This window comes from Palaemon carinicauda, chromosome 43, assembly GCF_036898095.1.
Source record: "Palaemon carinicauda isolate YSFRI2023 chromosome 43, ASM3689809v2, whole genome shotgun sequence".
Taxonomy (NCBI): domain Eukaryota; kingdom Metazoa; phylum Arthropoda; class Malacostraca; order Decapoda; family Palaemonidae; genus Palaemon; species Palaemon carinicauda.
The window spans coordinates 59,824,218-59,852,151 of record NC_090767.1 but is presented as its reverse complement, the minus strand read 5'-3'; the positions used below and the strand labels follow the sequence as shown (position 1 = coordinate 59,852,151).

Here is a 27,934-nt window from a genome sequence, read left to right as displayed (position 1 = left end):
TTTCTGATGACTCAGCAGGTAGATCTACAGCACCTAAGCCTCCTCTCCATTAAGCTAGGACCAGGGAAGGCCAGGCATTGGTTTCTGATGACTCAGCAGGTAGATCTTAGGCTCCCCATAGGCTCCCCAAACCCTCCACTCCTAGCTCACAAGGATGGTGAGGTTGCAGACACTGCTAGAAACTATCGAGCTAGACGTGGGTCTTGAACTCCCGTTCAGCAGATTGCCAGGTAATTTCAACACACAATCTCATCTCCAATAAAATCTCTCTGTTTTGTTATGTTTACGAGCATTGTCTATCTTCTAAAAACTAAAGTCCGTTTCTTTTAGCGATGCATATTTGCACCGACTCGCGGTGGTGCCCTTTTAGCTCGGAAAAGTTTCTGGATCGCTGATTGGTTGGAATTATCTTGTCCAACCAATCAGCGATCGGGAAACTTTTCCGAGCTAAAAGGGCACCGCTGCGAGTCGGTGCAAATATGCATCGCTAAAAGAAATGGACTATAGTTAGTATATTCCAAGATTCATTGTTTTTCATATCTGCTTCTCTCGACTGTTCTCACCGTTTACGACAGTCCATCACGCGAGACATTCGATACTATCCTTAGAATTACTGTAACATATAATACCTGAATAGTACAGGTACAGTAAAAGGCTGCCGTGGCCTATTGAAACGTCCCTGCCTCGCAATCTCCTGGACTGGGGTTCGAGCCCCGCTCGAACGAGATAGTTTCTTGCGGTGTCTGCAACCTCACTATACTTGTGAGCTAAGGATATGGGGTTTCGGGGAGCCTATAGGTCTACCTGCTGAGTTATCAGCTGTCATTGCTTGGCCCCCCCTGGTTCTAGCTTGGATGGAGAGGGGGCCTTGGGCGCTGACCATACTGTCACTATCCCTTGCTTCTGCCATTCATGAGCGGCCTTTAAACCTTTACAATATGTTCATTTATTTAATAAATAGAGAAAGAAGGTTAACAGAGTTATACCAATTAAACAAACACTAGGGAAAGTAAAGGAAAAAGACGTACCATTCCCCGACTCGCGTACAATTCAAATTACGATTTGCGAAACGTGACGTAGAAGCCGAGACACAACCTTCAATCAAAACTATTCATTTGATAGAATCATTTACAATATTTCAATAGCTTCTTACTAAAATTATCTTTATAAAACCAGTGAATATCTATGGCACTCGGATGGCAATATTTATTACTATACGTTAACCGTACATAACTGCAGACGACGCCGGAACGTGCGGCGAGCAGACGACGCCACTCTTCAAACGGTTTGGAAATATTCCCGTCCAAATTTCAAAATGGCACTTTTATAAAACTGGATGATATGGATGTCAAGAAGTTAATGACCCATCTAGTTTGTCACTTTATGATAAAGGATAAGAAGGATATGTCAACAAGTTTATGGCACATCTAGTTTATCACTTAATGAAACTGGATAATAGAATATGGCAACAAGTTAATGACACATCTAGTTTGTCACATTTATGATAAAGGATAAGAGGGATATGTCAAGAAGTTAATGACACATCTAGTTTACCACTATGAAACTGGATAATGTGAATATGTCACAACGAGTTAATGACACATCAAGTCTGTAACACGCGTAAGAATCGAGCAGTCGACACACGTGAAAAATATCGATACGTAGATGGTACAAGATGGCACAAGGAATTAATCGTAAAACTAGAAATGATAATGACACGTTTTTTGTAATGAAAATACAGTCGATGCCTAAGAGAAGTTGAAAATAAACGATGAACGAGAACATGAATTCATGAAATTTACAAAATATACAATATTCTTCTGAAATAGTAAACAAATTCATCTTCGTATAATGATCTGATCTCAAATGAATGTCTTTGAAACTGTGATGAATAAGGACCACTAAATAGGATGTACAAGGCCACTGAAGTCGATGAATAAAGCCACTGAAGGCAATGAATGAAACCCACTGAATAAGATGAATAAAGCCAACTGAATGAGATGTAATAGGCCACTAAAGAAGATGAATAAAGCCAACTGAAGAAGATGAATAAAACCAACTGAAGAAGATGAATGAAACCCACTGAAGGAAGATGAATAAAGCCAACTGAAGGAAGATGAATAAAGGTCACTGAAGAAGATGAATAAATCCACTGAAGGCGATGAATGAGACCCACGAATAAGATGAATAAAACCCACGGAAGAAGATGAATAAAACCAACTGAAGAAGATGAATGAAACCCACTGAATAAGATGAATAAAACCAACTGAAGAAGATGAATAAAACCAACTGAAGAAGATGAATAAAACCAACTGAATGAGATGAATAAAGCCAACTAAATGAGATGTAAAAGGCCACTGAAGTCGATGAATAAAGGCCCCTAAAGACGAATAAAACCCGCGGAAGTAGATGAATAATGCCCAATGGAGATGAAACTTCCTTTTCTATTCACTAATATGGCAGGACCTCCACTATCAAAACCATTAGCAGATATGTTTAAAACGTAAGAACTAAACTTATACAGTATGTGGGAAAGGCCTGTATTACCCCTTTCGCCCCCAAAGGACGTACCGGTACGTTCTTGCAAAACCCTGTAATTTACATGTCTTTTCATATTTATGATAACTTTATGAGAAACTTCAGGCATTTTCCAAAAGAATGAGACCAACCTGACCTCTCTATGACAAAAATTAAGGCTGTTAGAGCAATCTAAAAAAAATATATATAGCAAAATGTGCTCGAAATTTAACCTTACCTTGGGGCCTAAAGGACGTACCGGTACGTTCTTGCAAAACCCTGTAATTTACATGTTTTTTCATATTTATGATAACTTTATGAGAAACTTCAGGCATTTTCCAAAAGAATGAGACCAACCTGACCTCTCTATGACAAAAAATAAGGCTGTTAGAGCAATCTAAAAAAAATATATATAGCAAAATGTGCTCGAAATTTAACCTTACCTTGGGGCCTAAAGGACGTACCGGTACGTTCTTGCAAAACCCTGTAATTTACATGTTTTTTCATATTTATGATAACTTTATGAGAAACTTCAGGCATTTTCCAAAAGAATGAGACCAACCTGACCTCTCTATGACAAAAAATAAGGCTGTTAGAGCAATCTAAAAAAAATATATATAGCAAAATGTGCTCGAAATTTAACCTTACCTTGGGGCCCAAAGGACGTACCGGTACGTTCTTGCAAAACACTGTTATTTACATGTTTTTGATAACTTTATCAGAAACTTCAGGCATTTTCCAAAAGAATGAGACCAACCTGACCTCTCTATGACAAAAATTAAGGCTGTTAGAGCAATCTAAAAAAAATATATAGCAAAATGTGCTCGAAATTTAACCTTACCTTGGGGGTAAAAGGGTTACTATACAATTAAGAATATAATCTTCAAGGCTTGTAATCCAACCCATAGACCGAGACATTTGGCGTAAACGCCGAAGTGGTTAAAGGCAGAATAATCTACGGGTTTATCGATACCAAAGTCTAATTATAGAGAACCTGACAACAAGGAGGCCTGGCTATCAACGGTGTTACACGAGTACCTCTTCCCTCTCAGTCGGTCGAAAAATACATCTACGAAGTGGACGGAACGATCGGCCATGATGCCGATCCTGGAATGCTTAGAAAAAAGACTAATCTAGAATGTAAATTTCCACACTCAAACCATCAACAATGTATCTAAGAGTTCTTACAAACACACTCGACTGTTATCAAATTACTAAAATAGAATGTATTAAACATAAAACCCTGTTAACTGGACACACAACTTTCAACTGTTGCTCGACATTCGCTGGGCAATTGGCTGCATGAATCTAGATCCATGGCGATCTATTTTCCGTCCTGAGGCACATGAAACTCCGATCAGTTCGATCAATTCTATCAGCTTCGAAGATATCAACGTTCACGCAGAGCATCGGAGAAAGAAGTACAGCATCCGCTTGGCATGTGAAAAGAGGCTCACTCCATCCCCGACAGATGACGGCTCGTTAGCGTGGAAGCGAGATGGAGCTGGGTCAGCATGCTCTGGGAGCGGAGGCGGAGCCTCTCCGCCAGCGTGGTGGCTTGGTCGAGGGAGGCCATGAGGCTCTGGGAGCTGGACTGCAAACGGAAAGGGGGAATGAAACGTAAAGTACTTTCATTGATTCGTGTGACACTTATCCTCAACTAGGCAGTGTATGTTTATAAATATAGTACTATTTTAAGAGGTGAAAAACAACAAGTGTATGTTTATAAATATAGTACTATTTTAGGAGATGAAAAACAACAAGTGTATGCTTATAAATATAGTACTATTTTAGGAGATGAAAAACAACAAGTGAATGTTTATAAATATAGTACTATTTTAGGAGATGAAAAACAACAAGTGTATGTTTATAACTACAGTACTATTTTAGGAGATGAAAAACAACAAGTGTATGTTTATAACTACAGTACTATTTTAGGAGATGAAAAACAACAAGTGTATGTTTATAAATATAGTACTATTTTAGGAGATGAAAAACAAACTGAAGTGTATGTTTATAAATACAATACTATTTTAGGAGATGAAAAACAAACTGAAGTGTATGTTTATAAATACAATACTATTTTAGGAGATGAAAAACAAACTGAAGTGTATGTTTATAAATACAATACTATTTTAGGAGATGAAAAACAAACTGAAGTGTATGTTTATAACAACAGTACTATTTTAGCAGATGAAAAACATCCTGAAGTTCATGTTTATAACTACTGTACTATTTTAGGAGATGAAAAACATCCTGAAGTTCATGTTTATAACTACAGTACTATTTTACGAGATGAAAAACAATCTTTAGTTAATGTTTATCACTAAAGTACTACTAAAAACATGAAAAACCCAACTGAGTGTCTTTTGTAAAGAATTCAACTTTATATTTTATATTCTAACTCTTTAGCCTCCATAAGTCATATCCTCTATACTTATACCTACCCACTGAGATACTACTGCTAGAGAGTTATTGGGTCCTTTGACTGGCCAGACAGTACTACATTGGATCCTTCTCTTGTTACGGTTCATTTTCCCCTTCCCTGCACAGACACCGAATAGTCTGGCCTATTCTTTACATACAGTATTCTCCTCTGTCCTCATACATCTGACAACACTGAGATTTCCAAACAATTCTTCTTCGCTCAAGAGGTTAACTACTGCGCTATAATTGTTCAGTGGCTACTTTCCTCTTGGTAAGGGTAGAAGAGACTCTTTAGCTATGGTAAGCAGCTCTTCTAAGAGAAGGACACTCCAAAATCAAACCATTGTTCTCTAGTGTAGGTTACGGCCATAGCCTCTGTACCATGTTCTTCCAATGTCTTGGGTTAGGGTCCTCTTGCTTGAGGATACACTCGAGCACACTATTCTATCCTATTTCTCTTCCTCTTGTTTTGTTAAAAGTTTTTATAATCTGTATAGGAAATATATATTTTAAAGTTGTTTCTGTTCTTAGAATATTTCATTTTTCCTAGTTTCCTTTCCTCACTGGACTATTTTTCCTGTTAGACCCCCTGGCCTTATAGCATCCTGCTTTTCCAGCCAGGATTGTAGCCTGAGTGTACCCTAAAGCAAGAGAACTCTAACCCAAGACAGTGGAAGACTCTGGTAGGAGGCTATGGCACTACACCACACTAAGAGAACAATGGTTTGATTTTGGAGTGTCCTACTCCTAGAAAGAGCTTCTTACCAAACCTGGAATCTCCCTTCTACCCTTAGTTGTGGAATGATCTTCCTAATCGAGTAGTTGAATCAGTAGAACCTCAAAAGTTCAAAGTTGGAGCAAATGCTTTTTTGTTGACCAGGCGGACATGAGTCTTTTTATAGTTTATATATGACATATTTATTTTTGACGTTGTTAATAGTTTATATAGGACATATCTGTTTTGACGTTGTTGCCTTTTTTAGAATGATTTATTGTTAATTTGTTCTCTTCATTTATTTATTTCCTTATTTCCTTTCCTCACTGGGCTATTTTTCCCTATTGGAGCCCTTGGGCTTATAGCATCTTGCTTTCTCAACTAGGATTGTAGCTTGGATAGTAATAATAATAATAATAATACCAAGAGGAACGTAGCCATTTAACAATTACAGTGCAGGAGTTAACCCCTTGAGTGAAGAAGAATTGTTTGGTAACTTGAGCATTGTCACGTGTATGAAGACAGATGAGAACGGGGAAAGAATAGGCCAGACTATTTGGTGTATATGTCACCAAAGACAAAAGGAGCCGTAACTAGAGAGACGGATCCAATGTAGTACTGTCTGGCCAGTCAAAGGACCCAATAACTCTCTAGCGGTAGTATCTCAATGGGTGGCTGGTGTGCGAGTGTACCCTCAAGCAAGATACCGATTACTTGAGTCTGATACGCCGCGTATGCAAAGACCAACGCGAGAGACTTACACTACGACGGATTCTGTTGAAGTGGGTCCTTTCAGCTTGGCCTCTCGCAGGCTCCTTACCGCCCTCACTGCGGCCATAACTGGAATGATAGAAATTGCGTTAGGAAGAGACGTAAGGTTGGAACATTGCTGATCTTCAGATAATATATATTTTTACTTATTAATTCTCATATATAGTTTATTTATTTCATTTTCTCACTGGCTGTTTCATGTGTTGGAACCCCTTATGGCATCATGCTTTTCCAACTAGGGTTGTAGCTTAACTAGTAATAATAATAATAATAATATTATTATTATTATTATTATTATTATTAGCCAAGCTACAACCCTAGCTGGAAAAGCAAGATGCTCTAAGCCCAAGGGCTCCAACAGAGAAAAATAGCCCAGTGAGGAAAGGAAATAAGGAAATAAATAAATGATGAGAATAAATTAACAATAAATCATTCTAAAAACAGTAACAACGTCAAAACAGATATGTCATATATAAACAATAAAAAGACTCATGTCAGCCTGGTTAACATAAAAACATTTGCTCCAACTCTGAACTTTTAAGTTCTACTGATTCAACTAATAATAATAATAATAATAATAATAATAATAATAATAATAATAATAATAATAATAATAATACATAAGGTTCCTAACTTACAAACTTAATTAGTGTCAAGAAGATATTTGTAAATCTAAATTTATTAAATGGTCTAAAGTAGGCCTGACCTTGAACCACATCCCTATGATTTCCCGCTACATAAGTCAACAAATTATCAGGTTTCATATGAAATAGATTTCAGGTTATTACAGATATCATTTTGCTTAATGTATTAAATGATATAATATGGCTTTTTTATAGTATTTTATGATCTTATCTTTGTTATTTTAAGTTGCATTTGTTGGTATTATTATTATTATTATTATTATTATTATTATTATTATTATTATTATCATTATTATTATTATTATTAATGGAAGAAGCAAACAAAACAGTGAGAAGATCAATTTACTGTACCAAGTTATTCGCATTTTTCCCTAAGTTTACAAACCACGAGTTCTCTATTTAGGAGACGACTTTAACGCAAGCTGCAACAGCCGCTTATTCGTTAATGAGGTAATCAATCGCCAAGTGGCGCGGGGGAAAGTCACGCCCGCCTGCCTTTCCGACAACAGTCCCTTTTTGACCTTAGGACCAAGAGGGTTTCTTTGCTCCGTTTCATGTTCCCTCTTCCTTTCATAGCTCTTCTACTTATTCAGACTGGATGTCATCCAGCTCTTTATCTCCGAATGTCTATAGGATTGCAACTCAGCCATCACCCTCTTCATTTCTGTCGTAGTGGCTGACGTGGTAACGTCCCTGACCGCTGTGTACCCGAGTGTACCGTCAAGCAAGAGAACTCTACCCCAAGACAGTGGAAGACCATGGTACAGAGGCTATGGCACTATCCAAGACCAATGCCAAAAGATCCAATCTCGCCATCAATACAAAAGGAAACAAGTGAGGTCTTTCTACCTCGCCGGAACCCGATAGGTGGGGGATATCCCACGCTGCTGATTGGCAATTCTTCAGACACCATTGAGGAATGAGTTTCTCCAATGGGGTGAGGTGGCCGAGAAGACGTTCTCAAAGCAGAGGTGAGGTGGCCGAGAAGACGTTCTCAAAGCAGAGGTGATGTGGCCGAGAAGACGTTCTCAAAGCAGAGGTGAGGTGGCCGAGAAGACGTTCTCAAAGCAGAGGTGAGGTGTACCTTAACCCTTTTACCCCCAAAGGATGTACTGGTACGTTTCACAAAACTCATCCCTTTACCCCCTTGGACGTACCGGTACGTCCTTGCAAAAAACTGCTATTTATTTTTTTTTTTTGCATATCTTTTATAATTTTTTGAGAAACTTCAGTCATTTTCCAAGAGAATGAGACCAACCTGACCTCTCTATGACAAAAATTAAGGCTGTTAGAGCAATTTAAAAAAAAATATACTGCAAAATGTGCGGGGAAAAAAATAACCCCCTGGGGGTTAAGGGTTGGAAAGTTCCAAATAGCCTGGGGGTAAAAGGGTTAATGGGGAATGGTCATGCTACCCCTACGAGCCTGCCGATGCAGTTGTCCGATCATTAGCACGAACAGATCTTCAACCTCTAGTCGGATGTGAGATTTGACTGTTCTCAATTTATCCCGATCCCAAAATTGTGATCAAACAAGAGCAACTGTCTCTCGAAAGAAGGGACAACTGACCGTTAGCATACCCCCAGGAGACGTATCCTCAAGCAAGTACGAATCTGAGAAGTAACGGACTCTCCCTAGCTCAGTCCTGAACTGGAGCGGAGCTACGTCTTGTAAATTCCGGGTCCTAGGCGTATTTCTAGACTGCAACTTGTCTCTCAATGCCCAAATAAACAACGTAGTAAAACTACTTGTTATCATCTAAGATATATAACTTTTATAAAAAAGTATCTGGATGAATATTCTCCAAAGAAACTTGTGCTAAACTGTGTAATTACCAAAATTGACCCAAAAGTACAATTTAAGAAATTACAAAAGAATAAACAGGGGAGCAAGACTGATAAAAGGTGTCCCACCTAGAGAAAGGATCACTCATATACTAATTGATCTACATTGGCTGCTAATTAAAGCGAGAACTTAGTTTATAATATGAACAATAACTCGTCAAGTTATCAGAACCAGTGTTCCATAATATCTAAGAGAATTGCTACATATTGCGCAGCCAACAAATCGTCCTAACACGAGAATAGTTGCAGATGGTTTCAAACTATTGGAACCTAGATACATCCCTACTGAAGGCTCTAGAGCCTTATGCAGCCCTGAGACTATACAATATGCTCCCACGAGACATGCAAATAATTGAAGATATAAAGGCTTTCAAGAGAAAACTGAAGACATTCGAATACATCGATAGTAAAGATCTAACTGTAAGTGAGAAATACGCATTGTGAAATGTTAACTGCTCCTAAATGAACATCATAAAATGTCGAGGTCCTGTAGAGAGTAGCGTTCCCCTGCTGAACAGGATCAGATAGGCAGCCCTTAAAGTAAAGATGAAATTAAGCAGCTTTCAATAGAACCGACTAACGGGTACTCGGAAGGACGCATGCTTTGGTGCCAGTGAAAGCGTGAAGTTTTCCTCGCTGGTGGAAGACAGTACGGAACATACCACACCAATCCTGAGAGCATAGCATGGGTACCAGTCACTGACAGCCACAGTATCATTATTTACAACAGCATGTATTAGTATAAACATTATTGATCACTGATAAGTTCTGAGGTACCGAGGTAAGAACCGACTGGAGAGGTTTTTCACAGTCCAGCAAGAAAAGGTGAAGGTGGGTACTTAGACGTACTTAGACTTCTCAGTCACCTGACTGATGGAGAGAATGTACATCTGCGGAACCACGCACCAGGTGTGTTTGTGGTTACCGAGCTGTACAGAGTTAAGTAATGGGTGTTCTTCTCTTTCTCATACAAGATAAGAAACTACTCTCCCTTGGGACTTCTTGCAATCAGCCTTTTTGAACTTCCAAGTTCTTCTTTATCTTTTAAGAAAAAGTGTCAGAATTGAGAGAGGATGAGCTGGAAGAAGAGGAGGACGAGCAAAAGAGGTCGTAGCAACCATAGACGACGAAGCCATCAAAGGGGAGAAGCTCTTGTCCTGTGAGTCACTATCACCTGGGGATACAGGGGGGCGATTTGACCGTAGCCGTGAGCTTCTACAACTCGCCTACTAAAGGTATGCCAAGAAGACCTCAAGTCAAATTTCAGGGGATCCTCAAGGACATACCAACGCGACATAAGCCTTGCTACGAGGTAGAGACGAGACTTCCAAACTCCTCGTGCATAATCCCGGAGTATCCGGCTAGAGTAAAGCTAGTTGGAGCCACAGAAGGTGGAAGTTCAGTACAATAAAAAGAGCTATAGCTCTGGCATCAACTCCAACATTAAAACAGTCCTGTTTAGTTTTCCTCTTCTTGACAAACTCTACCAACTGCAGGAAAGATCACGACATACGCTCGTCTACTGGAGACGGCTGCGAAATATCATGACCCTACAAGACAGCACATGGTTTTAGGGGATCGATACAAAGTTTCTACATGAATTTACCACACATTTTGCCACAATTACCTGGCCAGCAATGTGTTTTATGCAACTTACAGCCCACTGCAAAGCCAAGCAAGAAATTATACACATGAACAGTATCAACCACGGACAGATTTACACAGCGGCGACTGCAATTCTGTAAGCACTGCAGGCGAAATCGAAGAGTGGCTAGTGGGCGGAGATTTTGCTGCAACACCTGTCATCAACTAATTATTATTATTATCATCACTAGCCAAGCTACAACCCTAGTTGGAAAAGCAAGATGGTACAAGCCCAAGGGCTCCAACAGGCAAAAATAGCCCAGTGAGGAAAGGAAATAAGGAAATAAATGATGAGAATAAATTAACAATATATCATACTATAAACTGTAACAGCGTCAAAACAGATATGTCCTATATAAACTGTTAGCAACGTCAAAAACAGATATGTCATAAATAAACTATAAAAAGACTCATGTCAGCCTGGTCAACATAAAATCATTTGCTCCAACTTTGAACTTATGAAGTTCTACTGATTCAACTACCCGATTAGGAAGATCATTCCACAACTTGGTAACAGCTGGAATAAAACTTCTAGAATACAGTACTGTGTAGTATTTAGCCTCATGATGGAGAAGGCCTGGCTATTAGAATTAACTGCTTGCCTAGTATTACAAACAGGATAGAATTGTCCAGGGAGATCTGAATGTAAAGGATGGTCAGAGTTATGAAAAATCTTATGCAACATTCAGCATAATGAACTAATTGAACGACAGTGCCAGAGATAAATATCTAGATCAGGAATAAGAAATTTAATAGACCGTAAGTTTCTGTCCAACAAATTAAGATGAGAATCAGCAGCTGAAGACCAGACAGGAGAACAATACTCAAAACAAGGTAAAATGAAAGAATTAAAACACTTCTTCAGAATACCTCGCCTTTAAATATGCAGCCCTGAGACTATACAATAAGGTCTCACTAGAAATTCAAAAGACTGAGGATATTGAAGCTTTCAAGAGGAAACTGAAGAAGACTTTCTTGTTCTCCAAGTGCTTCAATGGTGTGGATTTGACGGTAAACGAGCAATATGCAGTGTGAAATGTTGGATTCTTTCGAACGAACATGATAAAATGACTGCGGAGGTCCTGTAGAGAGTAGGATTCCCCTGTTGTGTAGGACCAGAAAAGCAGCCCTTAAAGGAAGTAAAGTAAATCCAGGGACGTTCCTGATTGTTCCGAAGTCCTCTATTAAAATGACGAATGGTTCGTATTTGCATAGGGACAATTAGTTTATTTTTAAAGAGAGAGATAGAGTTAAGCAATACTATTTATTTCACTTTTTGTTAAGAAATACAATAACACAAACTACTGAAGCAGAGAAAAAGAGAATTAAAGAACCCATAACGAGTAAAACTGTTCAATGTGACCATCAACAGACTGGTATTGTGGCTCTATGCCAGCACCCCTCAATCAAGACATGGCCTTGTTGCCGACAGGGTTTTTAGACAACAGAAATACAAGATTTGATAAATTTGAAATGGCAATTGACTCTTACATTTCTTATTTTCTGTTCTATTTCAAAGTTTTTCTTGAGAGCCCGGTGGACTGAGAGACAAGACAGTCTACCTGGAGTAATCAATGGGCTGTATTTTTCAAATGCTTTGATAATAATAATAATAATAATAATAATAATAATAATAATAATAATAATAACAATAATAATAATAATAGTAATTCATTCATTCACTGATGAATATATATCCTTTCTGTCTGCTAAAGAAGGTGATGAATGCAAGCGTTGATGGGAGAAGTACAAGAGGAAGGCCAAGGTTTGGGTGGATGGATGGAGTGAAGAAAGCTCTGGGTGATAGGAGGATAGATGTGAGGGAGGCAAGAGAGCGTGCTAGAAATAGGAATGAATGGCGAGCGATTGTGACGCAGTTCCGGTAGGCCCTGCTGCTTCCTCCGGTCGCCTTGGATGACCGCGGAGGTAGCAGCATTAGGGGAATCAGCGTTATGAAGCTTCATCTGTGGTGGATAATAGGGGAGGGTGGGCTGTGGTGCCCTAGCAGTACCAGCCGGACTCGGTTGAGTCCCTTGTCAGGATGGGAGGAACGTAGAGAGGAAAGGTCCCCATGTTTCTCATTTGTTTGAGGTCGGCTACCCGCCAAAATTGGGGGAAGTGCCTTGGTATATAGATGTAAGAATGAGAATAGCACAGCTACAGGCAAATTGCAGTGCTGTTGAGATGATGATGATAAGACCAGCAGAAAAGGTATCTTTTAAAATTAACGCCACTCAGGAAGCTATTATCATTATTATATGTAATAGTATTTGAAAGGTACAGCCCTTTGATTACTCTCTGAGGATTGTCTGTTGGTCTATAGAGCTCTCAAGACTAAACTCCTCTGATTTGGACCGATGATAAAAGATGAAAAATAGATTTCAAATTCATCAAATTCATTAAATCTTATCAAAATCAAACATGCATAAAATAGGGTCTATTACCACAATAATAATAATATTAATAACATTAATACCTTCCTTCAACTTACTTATAATTTTGGATGAATATTATGGGCGAAGAAGATCGGCATCTCCTCCTCGACCTCCCGTACTCGGCGTCCAACCGAAGCTGTCCGTCAGCAACGAGCCTCTCGCTTTGGTCCCTGAGATCGTCGACGGCTTCTTCCACCCGTATGATCACCTTGTTCGTCTTCTCGGCAAACGGCACGCGCTCGGGCGTCGCGGCGCCACGCACGTCTCCAGTACTCCTGTACTTCTTTCCGCTTCTGCGAGGAGAATTAAATTCCCCAGGAGAGATGAAATCCGTTGGTGGTTTCTTCATCCTATTCTTAGACTTCCCAGTTGGAGATCTGGGCGATCTGACCCAACTGGACTCCTGTCGACGTAGGTGCTTTCCTTCCGCGTTACCGAGGACTTCCCTAAGATGCGGAGGACGCCTGTGGGAAGAGCTATCGTCCTCTTCCTCCCTCCAGGAGGATGTCATCCTCGGATTGCCGTTCCTCAAGCGATCGTTTTTACAGACGTGTTGCGATGAGTTGGGCTCGCCGTCGCTGGTCTGACCGGAACCACTCGGGTATCGAACCCTAGGGATGCTATCGTCGGGCCGACCGATCACCCGGACCGGATTCAAGCCTACGTTCGTCCTGACTCCATCTTTCCTCCTGGCCGAGAAGGAGATCCTTCTTTTGTCCTGCAAAACCTCGCTGGTCAAATTCATCATCTGAGACTTCAGGAAGTTCAGGTCTCGCTTCAACCTGGAGATGTTGCTGTGTATTTCGGCCGAGGACGAGCTGCGGGAACTCCCCGTCGACTTTTCCGAGGGGGTGGAAGACAACTGACTGCTCGTGTACTTCTCGTCGTACTTGCCCAGCGCTGGCCGTCGCGAGGACGCAACTTCCTTCTTGCTGTCATCTCCTCCCGGTCGATCCAGCCGGTGAGCTCTCTTCGTGCGGAGGCTGCTGCGATCCTTTGGTCTCTCCTTCGTCGTCTTCACCTCCGACACGTCTCCTCTGTCGTCTCTGGGGGACGACGATTTACTATCTCCCTCGGTAACTCTGGGGCTTGAGTTCTCCTTGTCGCAGTCTCCTTCCTTATCGCTAGCATTCTCAAGGCGTCCTTCAACCTCTTGCCCTACATCATTAGCAGTTTCCCCCACAATATCCCGGTTGGGAACCTCCGACGGCGGGACTTCCTGACACGTCCCCTCGCCATTAAGCTTTGTCCCTTTAACCTGGATCTCTCCGGGGTGAAGACTCGATCCCTCTGGGGCATACTCGACCATCTCCAGACTGGCGATCTGACTGACTTTGGTGCTCCTCTCGGATCCTGGGCAACCGCTATCCAAATCCCGGGCTTTGATCACAGTCCTCCCCAATGCTAGGTGGTGGGTTGCAGCACCGCCTTTCCAGGCGGACTGGGGCGAATCGGCCTTATCCAAACCGTTCCCAGCGCCATCTTCCAGCTCCCCTCCGGGGTCGATCAACGGCAAGGCGAGGCCGGCGTCTTCACCCGGCTCGTTCTCCCCGCTGTGTCCCAGCGCCGTGCTGCTGTGCAGCGGGTGGAAGTCCTTCAGGTCGAGGTCCGTCAGGTGTCCGGCCTCGAAGGGCTGGCTGGAGCCCAGGGACAGGAGGGACGCGGCGGGACTCATGTTCGAGGAGGAGTGGTAGGAGCCGTGGGGCACGATGGAGCCTATGAGAGATTCCTGCCACATCGTGACCTGAAAAACGAAGGGAGAATTAATACACGTTTTGTTGGTTTCCTTTGATGTCCCACTCCTCTAACATTACCTAGCTCCTATTCTACTCTTTAAGTGAATTATTATTATTATTATTATTATTATTATTGTTACTATTATCCAAGCTACAACCCTCGTTGTAAATACATGATGCTACAAGCTCTATAAGGGATGCAACAAGGAAAAATAGCCCAGTGAGAAAAGAAAACAATGAAACAAACTAAAAGAGAAGTAATGAACAAAAATGTTATTTTCATTAGTAAAATAAATTTTTGAATATACTTACCCGATAATCATGTAGCTGTCAACTCTGTTGCCCGACAGAATTCTATGGAGGGATACGCCAGCTATCACAATACTAGAAGGGGGTGTTCTTACCAGCGCCACCTGTGGCCAGGTACTCAAGTACTTCTTGTTGACACCTCCTCAATTATTCCTCGGTCCCACTGGTTCTCTATGGGGAGGAAGGGAGGGTCAATTAAATCATGATTATCGGGTAAGTATATTCAAAAATTTATTTTACTAATGAAAATAACATTTTTCAATATTAAACTTACCCGATAATCATGTAGCTGATTCACACCCAGGGGGGTGGGTGAAAACCAGTGTACAAGATTAAAGGATAGCTAAGTATCCCATATTTCATATAACAGTTATCTCAAATAACAATGAAATAATAAGTACCTGGTAAGGAAGTCGAATTGAACCGTTACTCTGTCTCTTTTTTAAGTTCGTCTTCCTTACTGAGCGCAGCGTTCCTCTTGGAGGCTGAATCAACCCAAAGGTGCTAAAGTATACAGGGCTGCAACCCATACTAAAGGACCTCATCACAACCTTTAACCTCGGCGCTTCTCAAGAAAGAATTGACCACCCGCCAAATCAACAAGGATGTGGAAGGCTTCTTAGCCGACCGAACAACCCATAAAAAGTATTCAAGAGAAAGGTTAAAAAGTTATGGAATTATGGGAATGTAGTGGCTGAGCCCTCGCCTACTACTGCATTCGTTGCTACGAATGGACCCAGGGTGTAGCAGTACTCGTAAAGAGACTGGACATCTTTGAGATAGAATGATGCGAACACTGACTTGCTTCTCCAATAGGTTGCATCCATAACACTCTGTAGAGAACGGTTCTGTTTGAAGGCCACTGAAGTAGCCACAGCTCTCACTTCATGTGTCCTTACCTTCAGCAAAGCAAGGTCTTCTTCCTTCAGATGAGAATTTGCTTCTCTAATCAGAAGCCTGATGTAGTAAGAAACTGAGTTCTTAGACATTGGTAGAGAAGGCTTCTTGATAGCACACCATAAGGCTTCTGATTGTCCTCGTAATGGTTTTGACCTTCTTAAATAGTACTTAAGAGCTCTAACAGGGCAAAGTACTCCCTCTAGTTCGTTCCCCACCATGTTGGACAGGCTTGGGATCTCGAACGACTTAGGGCAAGGACGGGAAGGAAGCTCGTTTTAGCCAAAAAAACCGAGCCGCAAGGAACATGTAGCCGTTTCAGATGTGAAACCTATGTTCCTGCTGAAGGCGTGGATCTCACTTACTCTTTTACCTGTTGCTAAGCACACGAGGAAAAGAGTTTCTAATGTGAGGTCCTTAAAAGAGGCTGATTGGAACGGTTCAAATCCTGATGACATTAGGAACCTTAGGACCACGTCTAGATTCCAGCCTGGAGTGGACAACCGACGTTCCTTTGAGGTCTCAAAAGACCTAAGGAGGTCCTGTAGATCTTTGTTGGAGGAAAGATCCAAGCCTCTGTGGCGGAAAACCGCTGCCAACATACTTCTGTAACCCTTGATCGTAGGAGCTGATAGGGATTTTACGTTCCTTAGATGTAACAGGAAGTCAGCAATCTGGGTTACAGTGGTACTGGTTGAGGAAAACTGCATTGGCCTTGCACCAGCTTCGGAAGACTTCCCATTAAGACTGATAGACTCTGAGAGTGGATGTCGTCCTTGCTCTGGCAATCGTTCTGGCTGCCTCCTTCGAAAAGCCTCTAGTTCTTGAGAGACTTTCGATAGTCTGAAGGCAGTCAGACGAAGAGCGTGGAGGTTTGGGTGTACCTTCTTTACGTGAGGTTGACGCAGAAGGTCCACTCTAGGAGGAAGAGTCCTGGGAAACGTCGACCAGCCATTGCAGTACCTCGGTGAACCCTTCTCTCGCGGGTCAGAGGGGAGCAACCAACGTCAACCGTGTCCCTTTGTGAGAGGCGAACTTCTGAAGTACCCTGTTGACAATCTTGAACGGCGGGAATGCATACAGGTTGAGATGGGACCAATCCAGCAGAAAGGCATCCACGCGAACTGCTGTTGGGTCTGGAATCGGAGAACAATACAAGAGGAGCTTCTTGGTCATCGAGGTAGCGAATAGAACTATGGTTGGCAGACCCCACAGGGCCCAAAGTCTGCTGCAAACATTCTTGTGAAGGGTCCACTCTGTGGGGAAGACCTGACCCTTACGGCTGAGGCGATCTGCCATGACATTCATATCGCCCTGAATGAGCCTCGTTACCAGCGTGAGCTTTCGATCTTTGACCAAATGAGGAGGTCCCTTGCGATCTTGAACAACTTCCTCGAATGAGTCCCTCTCTGCTTGGAGATGTAAGCCAAGGCTGTGGTGTAGTCGGAGTTCACCTCCACCACCTTGTAAGCTGGAGGGACTTGAAGTTTATCAAGGCCAGATGAACTGCCAACAACTCCTTGCAATAGATGTGAAGTGTCCTTTGCTCCTGATTCCATGTTCCCGAGCATTCCTGTCCGTCCAGTGTCGCACCCCAGCCCGTGTCCGATGCGTCCGAGAAGAGACGGTGGTCGGGGGTCTGAACAGCCAAAGGTAGACCTTCCTTGAGAAGAATGCTGTTCTTCCACCACGTTAGAGTAGACCTCATCTCTTCGGAAACAGGAACTGAGCCCGTCTCTAGCGTCATGTCCTTTATCCAGTGAGCAGCTAGATGATACTGAAGGGGGCGGAGGTGGAGTCTCCCTAACTCGATGAACAGGGCCAGCGATGAAAGTGTCCCTGTTAGACTCATCCCCTGCCTGACTAAGCATCGGTTCCTTCTCAGCATGCTCTGGATGCATTCTAGGGCTTGGAAGATCCTTGGGGCCGACGGACAAGTCCAAAAAGCTCGACTCTGAAGATCCATACCCAAGGAAACAATGGTCTGGGATGGAACGAGCTGAGACTCCTCAAAATTGACCAGGAGGCCCAGTTCCTTGGTCAGATCCATAGTCCATTTGAAAATCTCCAGACAGCGACGACTTGTGGGAGCTCTTAAAAGCCAGTCGTCTGACGGAGCCGGACACAAGATCATGATACTGCTGCACAGTCTGTAAACTGACAATCATGGGCAAGCGAGGAAGTACAGTGACAACCCGAATCTGTCTAGACTATCTGGGTCGTACAGACAACTCCTTAACGGGTTGCTGAGGTTGCCGCACTGCGTCACAACAAGTCCCTTCTGTTGGTTGTTGAACGTCTTCCCCGTGACACATTGACTCCGTAAACAAAAATCCTCTAACAAGGACTAAGCTTGGACTGCATGTCATGCAACACAGCTCAAGGTCTATGGGAGCAGGTGTGGTAACAGACGGGATTAGCGGCTGAAGTGGAACCATTACCTTCCCTGTAAGCATGTTATGCTTAAATAAAAGTCCATAAGAGGTTATGCAGCTAAAGGCTCCCTCCAAATGACAGAGTCCTCAAGGGAATATCAGAAGGAGGGAGAAAAGAACTTTCTCATCTACAGGGACCTTATCCTAGAAAAGCTAAGTTCTCTGAGTGAGGGTTCACTGGTGCAAAAGCAGCAGACTAGAAGGCAACGTAATGAAACTGCTTGACAGTCTAGTGAGTTGGCAACAACCCAAGATATGTTGAGAAGCATGCGGTAAGGTATGCAGAGCATGATGAATGCAGAGTATGCTGTATGCAGAGCATGCTGTATGTAGAGCATGTTGTATGCATAGCATGCTGAAAGCAGAGCATGCTGTATGCAGAGCATGTTGTATGCAGAGCATGCTGAATGCAGAGCATGCTGAATGCTGAGCATGTAGAAAGCAGAGCCTGCAGTAAGCAGAGCCTGCTGTAAGGAAAGCAGAGCGTGTGCATGGCGTTTAACATTTCTCAGAAATTCCATGACCAGTGCTAGAGTGCTTTATGCATGCTTGCATGGGGTTTAAAAATCAACATAATGTTAACCTTACATTCATAACTCATGATTCATATTTTTGCCATGGTTAGAAAATGGAGGTAAGGTATGCTGAACAGCAGAGTCAGAACGAGCTGGAACAACAACAGTGGAAGGTGCAGAAAGTTCCTGTTCCTGTGGTATGAGTGGAGCGTGAAGAGACCGAGGTTGCGCAGAACAAGGTAAAGTTCCCGCAAGCAGAGGTGTCTGAGGCGCAGGATCAGGGTGCACGGGTTGAGCTCGGTGCAGCAGCTGAGGAGACTGACTCACAGGTGGAAGAGGTTGTACCTCCACCGAGAGTTGCACCACCGGTGGAGCAGCCAGGGGAGGAGGAGGAAGAGTGGGGTAATCCTCCTGATCCCAAACCGAAGGTTGCCTTAAAGAAGGCTGAGGCTGAACAACACTGGGAACAGCGAACACAGAAAGAGGTTCAACATCGTACGCCTGGCAGATGGTGCTGCGACTGGGTGCAGCGAGTGCAGGCGGGTTGAGCACAGGCTGAAAGGGTGCAGGGGAGGTGCAACACTCTCAGCCCGACACTCACACAACAGGTCCGAAAGCTGTGCTTGCATGGACTGTAGTAGAGTCTACAACATCGTACGCCTGGCAGATGGTGCTGCGACTGGGTGCAGCGAGTGCAGGCGGGTTGAGCACAGGCTGAACGGGTGCAGGGGAGGTGCAACACTCTCAGCCCGACACTCACACAACAGGTCCGAAAGCTGTGCTTGCATGGACTGTAGTAGAGTCTACAACATCGTACGCCTGGCAGATGGTGTTGCGACTGGGTGCAGCGAGTGCAGGCGGGTGCAGCACAGGCTGAACGGGTGCAGCCGGTTGGTGCACCACCGGTGCAGGCGGGTGCACCACCGGTGCAGGCGGGTGCAGCACAGGCTGAACGGGTGCAGGCGGTTGGTGCACCACCGGTGCAGGAGGAGGAGGAGGTGCAACACTCTCAGCACGACACTCACGCATCAGGTCCGAAAGCTGTGCTTGCATGGACTGTAGTAGAGTCCACAACATCGTACGCCTGGCAGGTGGTACTGCGATCAGGCGGAGCGAGCATAGGGGGGGGGAGTGTAGGCGCACTCTCAGCCCGACAAACTGATGACTGAGGAGAGACAGAGCTAACCCAATGACTGCATCCGGGTTGATGAACTTTACTTCGTACGTCTGGCATAGGTCTGGACTTTACGTTTAAGAGGTCTTGAGACCTGAGACCAGCGTAACTCTGCCTTTATTTTCTCCTCTAAATCTCTTCTGCAGACGAGCAAAATAAGGGCTCAATCGTCTGCGGGTGGGAGTGACGGTCTCGGTAAGACACGCCCACAACCACCGAGGATACTTCTGTGCGCCGATCAAGGCCTGCCGAACCCTTATGCCCTTCGACATTGCTTCTCCCCTGGGCTTGGGAGCTTGCAAGAGGTCCCGGACTGGGAGGACGACTGGCGCGCACAAAAGTACCCTCACGCATAACACTGACATACTTTGCGCTAATCACTTATCACTTTGATTTCTGTTTGCACTTATTTCACTGAACTCGAAACTTTAAGTGGTTTGTACCTGAAACACGCAATTCTATCCTTCTCAAAAGTTAGTAATTGCGAAAACAGAATTACAATGTAACAGAAAAATCTAATGAAAGAAAATTCAGTGGCTGGAAAGAGACTAAACACTAGATCACTCTAGAAACGTTTAGTTTCTTCCCCTAAAGAGACTAGGGATAAGAGCAAAACGATAACGACGTTACTCGTACGCCTGGCAGGCTTGAGGGAAACGTTTATCCTCTTTCTCCCTCCGTCTCTATCTCTCTCTCTCTCTCTCTCTCTCTCTCTCTCTTGACTTAGAACCTGAGAGAAGAGCCCAATCATATATATCGTTAAAACATATTATTGTTAAAGGAAAAAACTGAAATATTTCCCAAAAAGAAAAGTTCCTTATTAGGATCAAAACCATTAAGTTAAGAAAGAATGAACAAAACGCTAGAAACGGTTACTCTTTACTGCAATGTGAAACCGTGAACATTCTTTCTCTATCGTAACGATAGAGTGCAAGTTGAAACGTTCTGAACGTCAACAACTGCCGAGACAAACAAAACGTTAGTTCAACTTTGAAAAAGTACGAGACTATCAAAGAAATTCTTTCAAAGACCTTAAAATAGCATAATATGTTAACAGGTAAAACCGAAATGACGGGCTCACGATAATTAACTTCGGTACCAAGAAAAGACCGCCTACTATTAGGAAGGTCGAATATAAACAAATATAAAAATTAATTTTAATAAGTTTATAATAAAAGGAAGTTAATCGAAGAGGCCTATAAGAGGCGGAGAGATATAAAATAAATCTATAACTTTTGTTAAGCAAAATTAAGAAAGAGAGTCTATACTCTCTTAGACACCAACACTTCCGTCTAAGGGAAGGGTCGGCCATTGAAAGGTGAACGAGAGTTCATACTCTCTTCGTCACCAAAAATAATCAAATTAATTCCAAAAGCTAACTAAGCTAAAATAGAAGTTTCCAGTAAAGCGACAGCCGAAATCAAAGAGAAATACTTCACCAAAGTCGTGAAAATACTCCAAGAACATAAGCGTATCCCAGAACGTCTTGTCAGAAGCACGACAGAGGAATAATTGAGGAGGTGTCAACAAGAAGTACTTGAGTACCTGGCCACAGGTGGCGCTGGTAAGAACACCCCCTTCTAGTATTGTGATAGCTGGCGTATCCCTCCATAGAATTCTGTCGGGCAACAGAGTTGACAGCTACATGATTATCGGGTAAGTTTAATATTGAAAATAAAATGTTTTAAGAACAGTAACAACATCAAAACATTATTCATATAGAAAGCCATGAAGAGAGAACTTATGTCAGCCTGTTCAATACAAAACTATTCGCTGCAAGTTTGAAGTTCCACTAATTCAACTGCTCGATTAGGTAGATCCTTCCACAGTCTGGTCACAGGTGGAATAAAGCTTCTAGAATATTGTATAATATTGAGCCTCATGATGGAGAAGGCCTGAATTGAAACGATTGCATATTACCTGTTATTTATTACATTACTTCTCTTTTAAAATTACAGTGCATTAGTTAACCACTTGAGTGAAGAATTGTTGGGTAATCTCAGAGTTGTCAGGTGTATGAGGATAGAGAAGAATGTGTATAGAATAGTCCAAACTATTCGGTGTATGAAGGCAAAGGGAAAATGAACTGTAACCAGAGAGAAGGATCCAATGTAGTATTATCAGGCCAAAGGACCAAATGACTCTCTAGGGGGAGTATCTCAAAGGGGATTACAAATAAAGCTGCAGTAATTCAAGGCCAAGGGGCTGAACATGGAAAGCAGCTCGGCGTTGAAGAATAAACTATAAGAGAGGTAAAACTGGTTATCAAAGTTACAGTTAACAGATTAACCCTTTTACCCCCAGGCTATTTGGAAATTTCCAACCCTTAACCCCCAAGGGGGTTATTTTTTTCCCAGCATATTTTGCAGTATATATTTTTTTAATTGCTCTAACAGCCTTAATTTTTTTCATAGAGAGGTCAGGTTGTCTCAATCTCTTGGAAAATGCCTGAATTTTCTCAAAATATTTTCAAAAATATAAAAAAAAAAAATTTATAGCATTTTTTTTGCAAGGACGTACCGGTACGTCCATGGGGGTAAAGGGATGGCTTTTGTGAAACGTACCAGTACGTCCTTTGGGGGTAAAAGGGTTAAATATACAAAAAAATAATAAGAGTTTGATAAAAGGTTTAAACTTCAGGAGTTTCTGCGATTCAACCTCCTTCATCACGTCTCAACATTTCAAACTACTCTAGAAGTTTTATTCCAGCTGTGACTAGATTGTGGAATGATCTTCCTAATCGGGCAGTTGAATCAGTGGAACTTCGGAAGTTTAAACTTCTCATAAAAACTTCTATGACTTTCAAGAATTTGCGAAGTTTTGAAGATATTACATAACTGCTGAAATAAAACCATGGACTCTAAGTGACAATTTTACGAATACAGTACTGTAACTTATTACAAAGCAATTGTAATTATGTTATTTTCATTAGTAAAATAAATTTTTGAATATACTTACCCGATAATCATGTAGCTGTCAACTCCGTTGCCCGACAGAATTCTACGGGAGGGATACGCCAGCTATCACTATACTAGAAGGGGGTGTACTCACCAGCGCCACCTGTGGCCAGGTACTGCAGTACTTCTTGTTGACACCACCTCACTTTTTCCTCGGTCCACTGGTTCTCTATGGGGAGGAAGGGTGGGTCAATTAAATCATGATTATCGGGTAAGTATATTCAAAAATTTATTTTACTAATGAAAATAACATTTTTCAATATTAAACTTACCCGATAATCATGTAGCTGATTCACACCCAGGGGGGTGGGTGAAAACCAGTGTACATGACTAAAGGATAGCTAAGTATCCCGTATTTCATATAATCAGTTATTTCAGAATAACAATGAAATAATAAGTACCTGATAAGGAAGTTGACTTGAACCGTTACTCTGCCTTTATTAAGTTCGTCTTCCTTACTGAGCGCAGCGTTCCTCTTAGGAGGCTGAATCAACTCAAAGGTGCTAAAGTATACAGGGCTGCAACCCATACTAAAGGACCTCTACACAACCTCTAACCCAGGCGCTTCTCAAGAATGAATTGACCACCCGCCAAATCAAAAAGGATGCGGAAGGCTTCTTAGCCTACCGTAACAACCCAAAAAACAACAATAAAAGCATTCAAGAGAAAGGTTAAAAAGGTTATGGGATTAAGGGAATGTAGTGGCTGAGCCCTCACCTACTACTGCACTCGCTGCTACGAATGGTCCCAGGGTGTAGCAGTTCTCGTAAAGAGACTGGACATCTTTAAGATAAAATGATGGAAACACTGACTTGCTCCTCCAATAAGTTGCATCCATAATGCTCTGCAGAGAACGGTTCTTATTAAAGGCCATCGAAGTGGCTACGGCTCTCACTTCGTGGGTCCTTACCTTCAGCAAAGCAAGGTCTTCATCCTTCATGTGAGAATGGGCTTCTCTAATCAGAAGCCTTATATAATACGAAACTCCGTTTTTGGACATGGGCATCGAAGGTTTCTTGATTGCACACCATAAGGCTTCTGACTGTCCTCGTATAGGTTTTGACCTATTAAGATAATATTTCAGAGCTCTGACAGGGCAAAGAACTCTTTCTAGCTCGTTACCTACCATGTTGGAAAGGCTAGGAATTTCAAACGATCTAGGCCAAGGACGTGAAGGAAGTTCATTCTTAGCTAAAAATCCGAGCTGTAAAGAACATGTTGCAGATTCGGATGTGAACCCAATGTTCTTGCTGAAGGCATGAACCTCACTGACTCTTTTAGCTGTTGCAAGGCAGACGAGGAAAAGAGTCTTGAGGGTAAGGTCCTTGAAGGAAGCTGACTGGAGAGGTTCGAACCTAGGAGACATAAGGAACCTTAAGACTACGTCTAGATTCCAGCCTGGAGTGGGTAAACGACGTTCTTTAGAAGTCTCAAAAGACTTAAGGATGTCTTGAAGGTCCTTGTTGGAAGAAAGGTCCAAACCTCTGTGGCGGAGAACTGAAGCCAACATACTTCTGTACCCTTTAATCGTAGGAGGCGAAAGGGATCTCTCATTCCTTAGATGTAATAGGAAGTCAGCTATTTGGGTTACAGAGGTATTGGTAGAGGAAACTGCATTGGCTCTACACCAGCTTCGGAAGACTTCCCACTTGGATTGGTAGACTCTACGAGTGGATACCCTCCTTGCTCTGGCAATCGCACTGGCTGCCTCCTTCGAAAAGCCTCTAGCTCTAGCGAATCTTTCGACAGTTTGAAGGCAGTCAGACGAAGAGCGTGGAGGTTTGGGTGCACCTTGTCTACGTGAGGTTGACGTAGAAGGTCCACTCTTAGAGGGAGAGTCCTGGGGACGTCGACCAGCCATTGTAGTACCTCTGTGAACCATTCTCTTGCAGGCCCAAGGGGAGCAACCAGCGTCAGCCGTGTCCCTTCGTGCGAGACGAACTTCTGAATGACTCTATTGATGATCTTGAACGGTAGGAATGCGTAAAGGTCGAGATGGGACCAATTCAGCAGAAAAGCATCCACATGAACTGCTGCTGGGTCTGGAACTGGGGAACAGTACAAAGGAAGCCTCTTGGTCATGGAGGTGGCAAACAGATCTATCGTAGGCTGACCCCACAAGGTCCAAAGTCTGTTGCACACGCTCTTGTGAAGGGTCCATTCCGTGGGGATGACTTGATCTTTTCTGCTTAGGCGATCTGCTGAGACGTTCATGTTGCCCTGAATGAACCTCGTTACTAGAGAGAGGTTTAGACTTCTTGACCAAATGAGGAGGTCCCTTGCTATCTCGTATAGGTTCCTCGAATGGGTCCCTCCCTGCTTGGAGATGTAAGCCAAGGCTGTGGTGTTGTCGGAGTTCACCTCCACCACCTTGCCTAGCAGGAGGGACTTGAAGTTCATAAGGGCCAAATGAACTGCCAGTAGCTCCTTGCAGTTGATGTGGAGCGTTTCCTGTTCCCTGTTCCACGTTCCCGAGCATTCCCGTCCGTTCAAGGTCGCGCCCCAGCCCGAGTCTGATGCATCCGAGAAGAGATGAAGATTGGGGGTCTGAATCGCTAACGATAGGCCCTCCTTGAGAAGGAGGTTGGTCTTCCACCACAAGAGAGTGGTCTTCATCTCTTTGGTGACAGGGATAGAGACTGCTTCGAGCGTCAAATCCTTGTCCCAATGAGCTGCTAGATGGAATTGGAGAGGGCGGAGGTGGAGTCTCCCTAACTCGACGAACAGGGCTAACGATGACAGGGTCCCTGTGAGACTCATCCACTGTCTCACCGAGCAACTGTTCCTCTTCAGCATGCTCAGGATGCAATCTAGGGCTTGGCTTATCCTTGGGGCCGATGGAAAAGCCCGAAAATCCTGACTCCGAATCTCCATTCCCAGGTAAACTATGGATTGGGAGGGAATGAGCTGGGACTTTTCTAAGTTGACTAACAGACCCAGTTCCTTGATCAAGTCCAAAGTCCAGTTGAGACTCTCCAGACAGCGACGACTCGTGGAGGCTCTCAACAGCCAGTCGTCTAAGTAAAGGGAGGCTCTGATGTCCGATAAGTGGAGGAATTTTGCAATATTCCTCATCAGATGCGTAAACACCATAGGAGCTGTGCTTAGGCCAAAACACAGGGCTTGGAATTGGTACACAACCTTTCCAAAAACGAATCTCAGGAAAGGTTGGGAGTCTGGATGAATAGGAACGTGAAAGTAAGCGTCTTTCAGATCCAACGAGACCATCCAGTCCTCCTGTCTGACCGCTGCTAGGACCGACTTCGTCGTCTCTATAGTGAACGTCTGCTTGGTGACATAAGCATTGAGCGCGCTGACGTCCAGCACCGGTCTCCAACCTCCTGTCTTCTTGGCCACCAGAAAGAGACGGTTGTAGAAGCCCGGGGATTGATGGTCCCGGACTATAACCACTGCCTTCTTCTGTAACAGGAGCGACACCTCCTGGTGCAACGCTAGCCTCTTGTCCTTTTCCTTGTAGTTGGGAGAGAGGTTGATGGGAGAAGTGGTCAGAGGGGGTTTGCGGCAGAATGGTATCCTGTAACCCTCCCTTAGCCACCTGACAGACTGGGCGTCTGCACCTCTCCTTTCCCAAGCTTGCCAGAAGGTCTTGAGTCTGGCTCCTACTGCTGTCTGGAGAGGAGGAGAGTCAGTGTTTGCCTTTTGAAGTCTTGGGACCTTTCCTAGACCTGCTCCTGGAAGAGTCTGGACGGGAGCTTCCTCGGCTGGGGGCTCTGCCACGAAAGGGCGGAATAAACCTTGTAGCAGGAGTATCAGCCACTGGGGTGCGGTAAGTCCTGGGAGCTGAGGGAGCAACCTTAGTCTTACGAGCTGAAGAGGCCACAAGATCATGAGTGTCCTTCTGAATCAGGGCCGCAGACAAATCCTTGATAAGCTCTTCGGGAAACAAGAACTTAGAAAGCGGAGCAAAAAGGAGTTGAGACCTTTGACAAGGTGTGATGCTGGAAGAAAGAAAGGTGCAAAGTTGCTCCCTTTTCTTAAGAACTCCTGACACAAACATTGAAGCAAGCTCGCCAGACCCATCCCGAATTGCTTTATCCATGCAGGACATTAAAAGCATGGCCGAGTCCTTGTCCGCAGGGGAGGTCTTCTTGCTCAGGGCCCCCAGGCACCAGTCTAGAAAATTGAACATCTCAAAGGCACAAAATACACCCTTTAGGAAGTGGTCTAAATCGGAGAAGGTCCAGCAAACCTTAGAGCGCCTCATTGCTGATCTACGAGGAGAGTCGACCAAACTTGAGAAGTCAGCCTGGGCAGAGGCAGGGACTCCCAAGCCTGGTTCCTCTCCTGTGGCATACCATACGCCCGCCTTAGAAGTGAGCTTAGTAGGTGGGAACATAAAGGAAGTCTTCCCTAGTTGCTGTTTAGACTGCAACCACTCCCCTAATATTCTTAAAGCTCTCTTAGAGGACCTAGCAAAGACGAGCTTAGTATAAGTCGACTTAACAGGTTGCATGCCCAGCGAAAACTCAGATGGAGGAGAGCGGGGGGTAGCAGAAACAAAATGGTCCGGGTATACCTCTCTGAAAAGAGCCAGGACCTTACGAAAGTCAATGGGTAGAGGAGAAGACTTCTGTTCTTCCACGTCTGATGAGGGATCCAGGTGCGCAGCTTCCTCCTCAGAAACCTCATCACCAGAGTGTAGCGAAGTGGGAGGAAAAGTAACAGTGGTATGCTGAACAGCAGAATCTGAACAAGCGGGTGCATAAACGCTTGTGGTTTCATCCTCAAGTCTCTGTTGCTGAGTTAAAACCTGAGGTTCAGGCTGCAAAGACTGGTCAAGAAGAGTAGAGGAAGGTAGGCGCATGGGTTGAGGCGGCTGACTCCTAGCATGAGTTTCTTGTCTCAAGAGTTGCGCTTGCTGTAAGGGTGGCGGATGCGCAGTAGCAGATTCCT

The 27,934-nt window shown here is 43.5% G+C and overlaps 1 protein-coding gene across 1 annotated transcript in view; it reads right to left on the bottom strand.

The window, feature by feature from the left end:
* Positions 1–2,203: 2,203 nt before the first annotated feature.
* LOC137633908 (uncharacterized) overlaps positions 2,204–27,934 on the bottom strand; it is a 35,124-nt gene continuing 9,393 nt past the window's right edge. The window contains exons 5-7 of the mRNA XM_068366146.1: positions 13,054–14,741; positions 6,421–6,499; positions 2,204–4,111 (exon numbers count right to left, since the gene is read on the bottom strand). Of these exons, the coding sequence (XP_068222247.1) occupies positions 3,971–4,111; positions 6,421–6,499; positions 13,054–14,741 (1,908 nt within the window). The 3' untranslated portion in view covers positions 2,204–3,970. The remainder of the gene's footprint in view (positions 4,112–6,420; positions 6,500–13,053; positions 14,742–27,934) is intronic.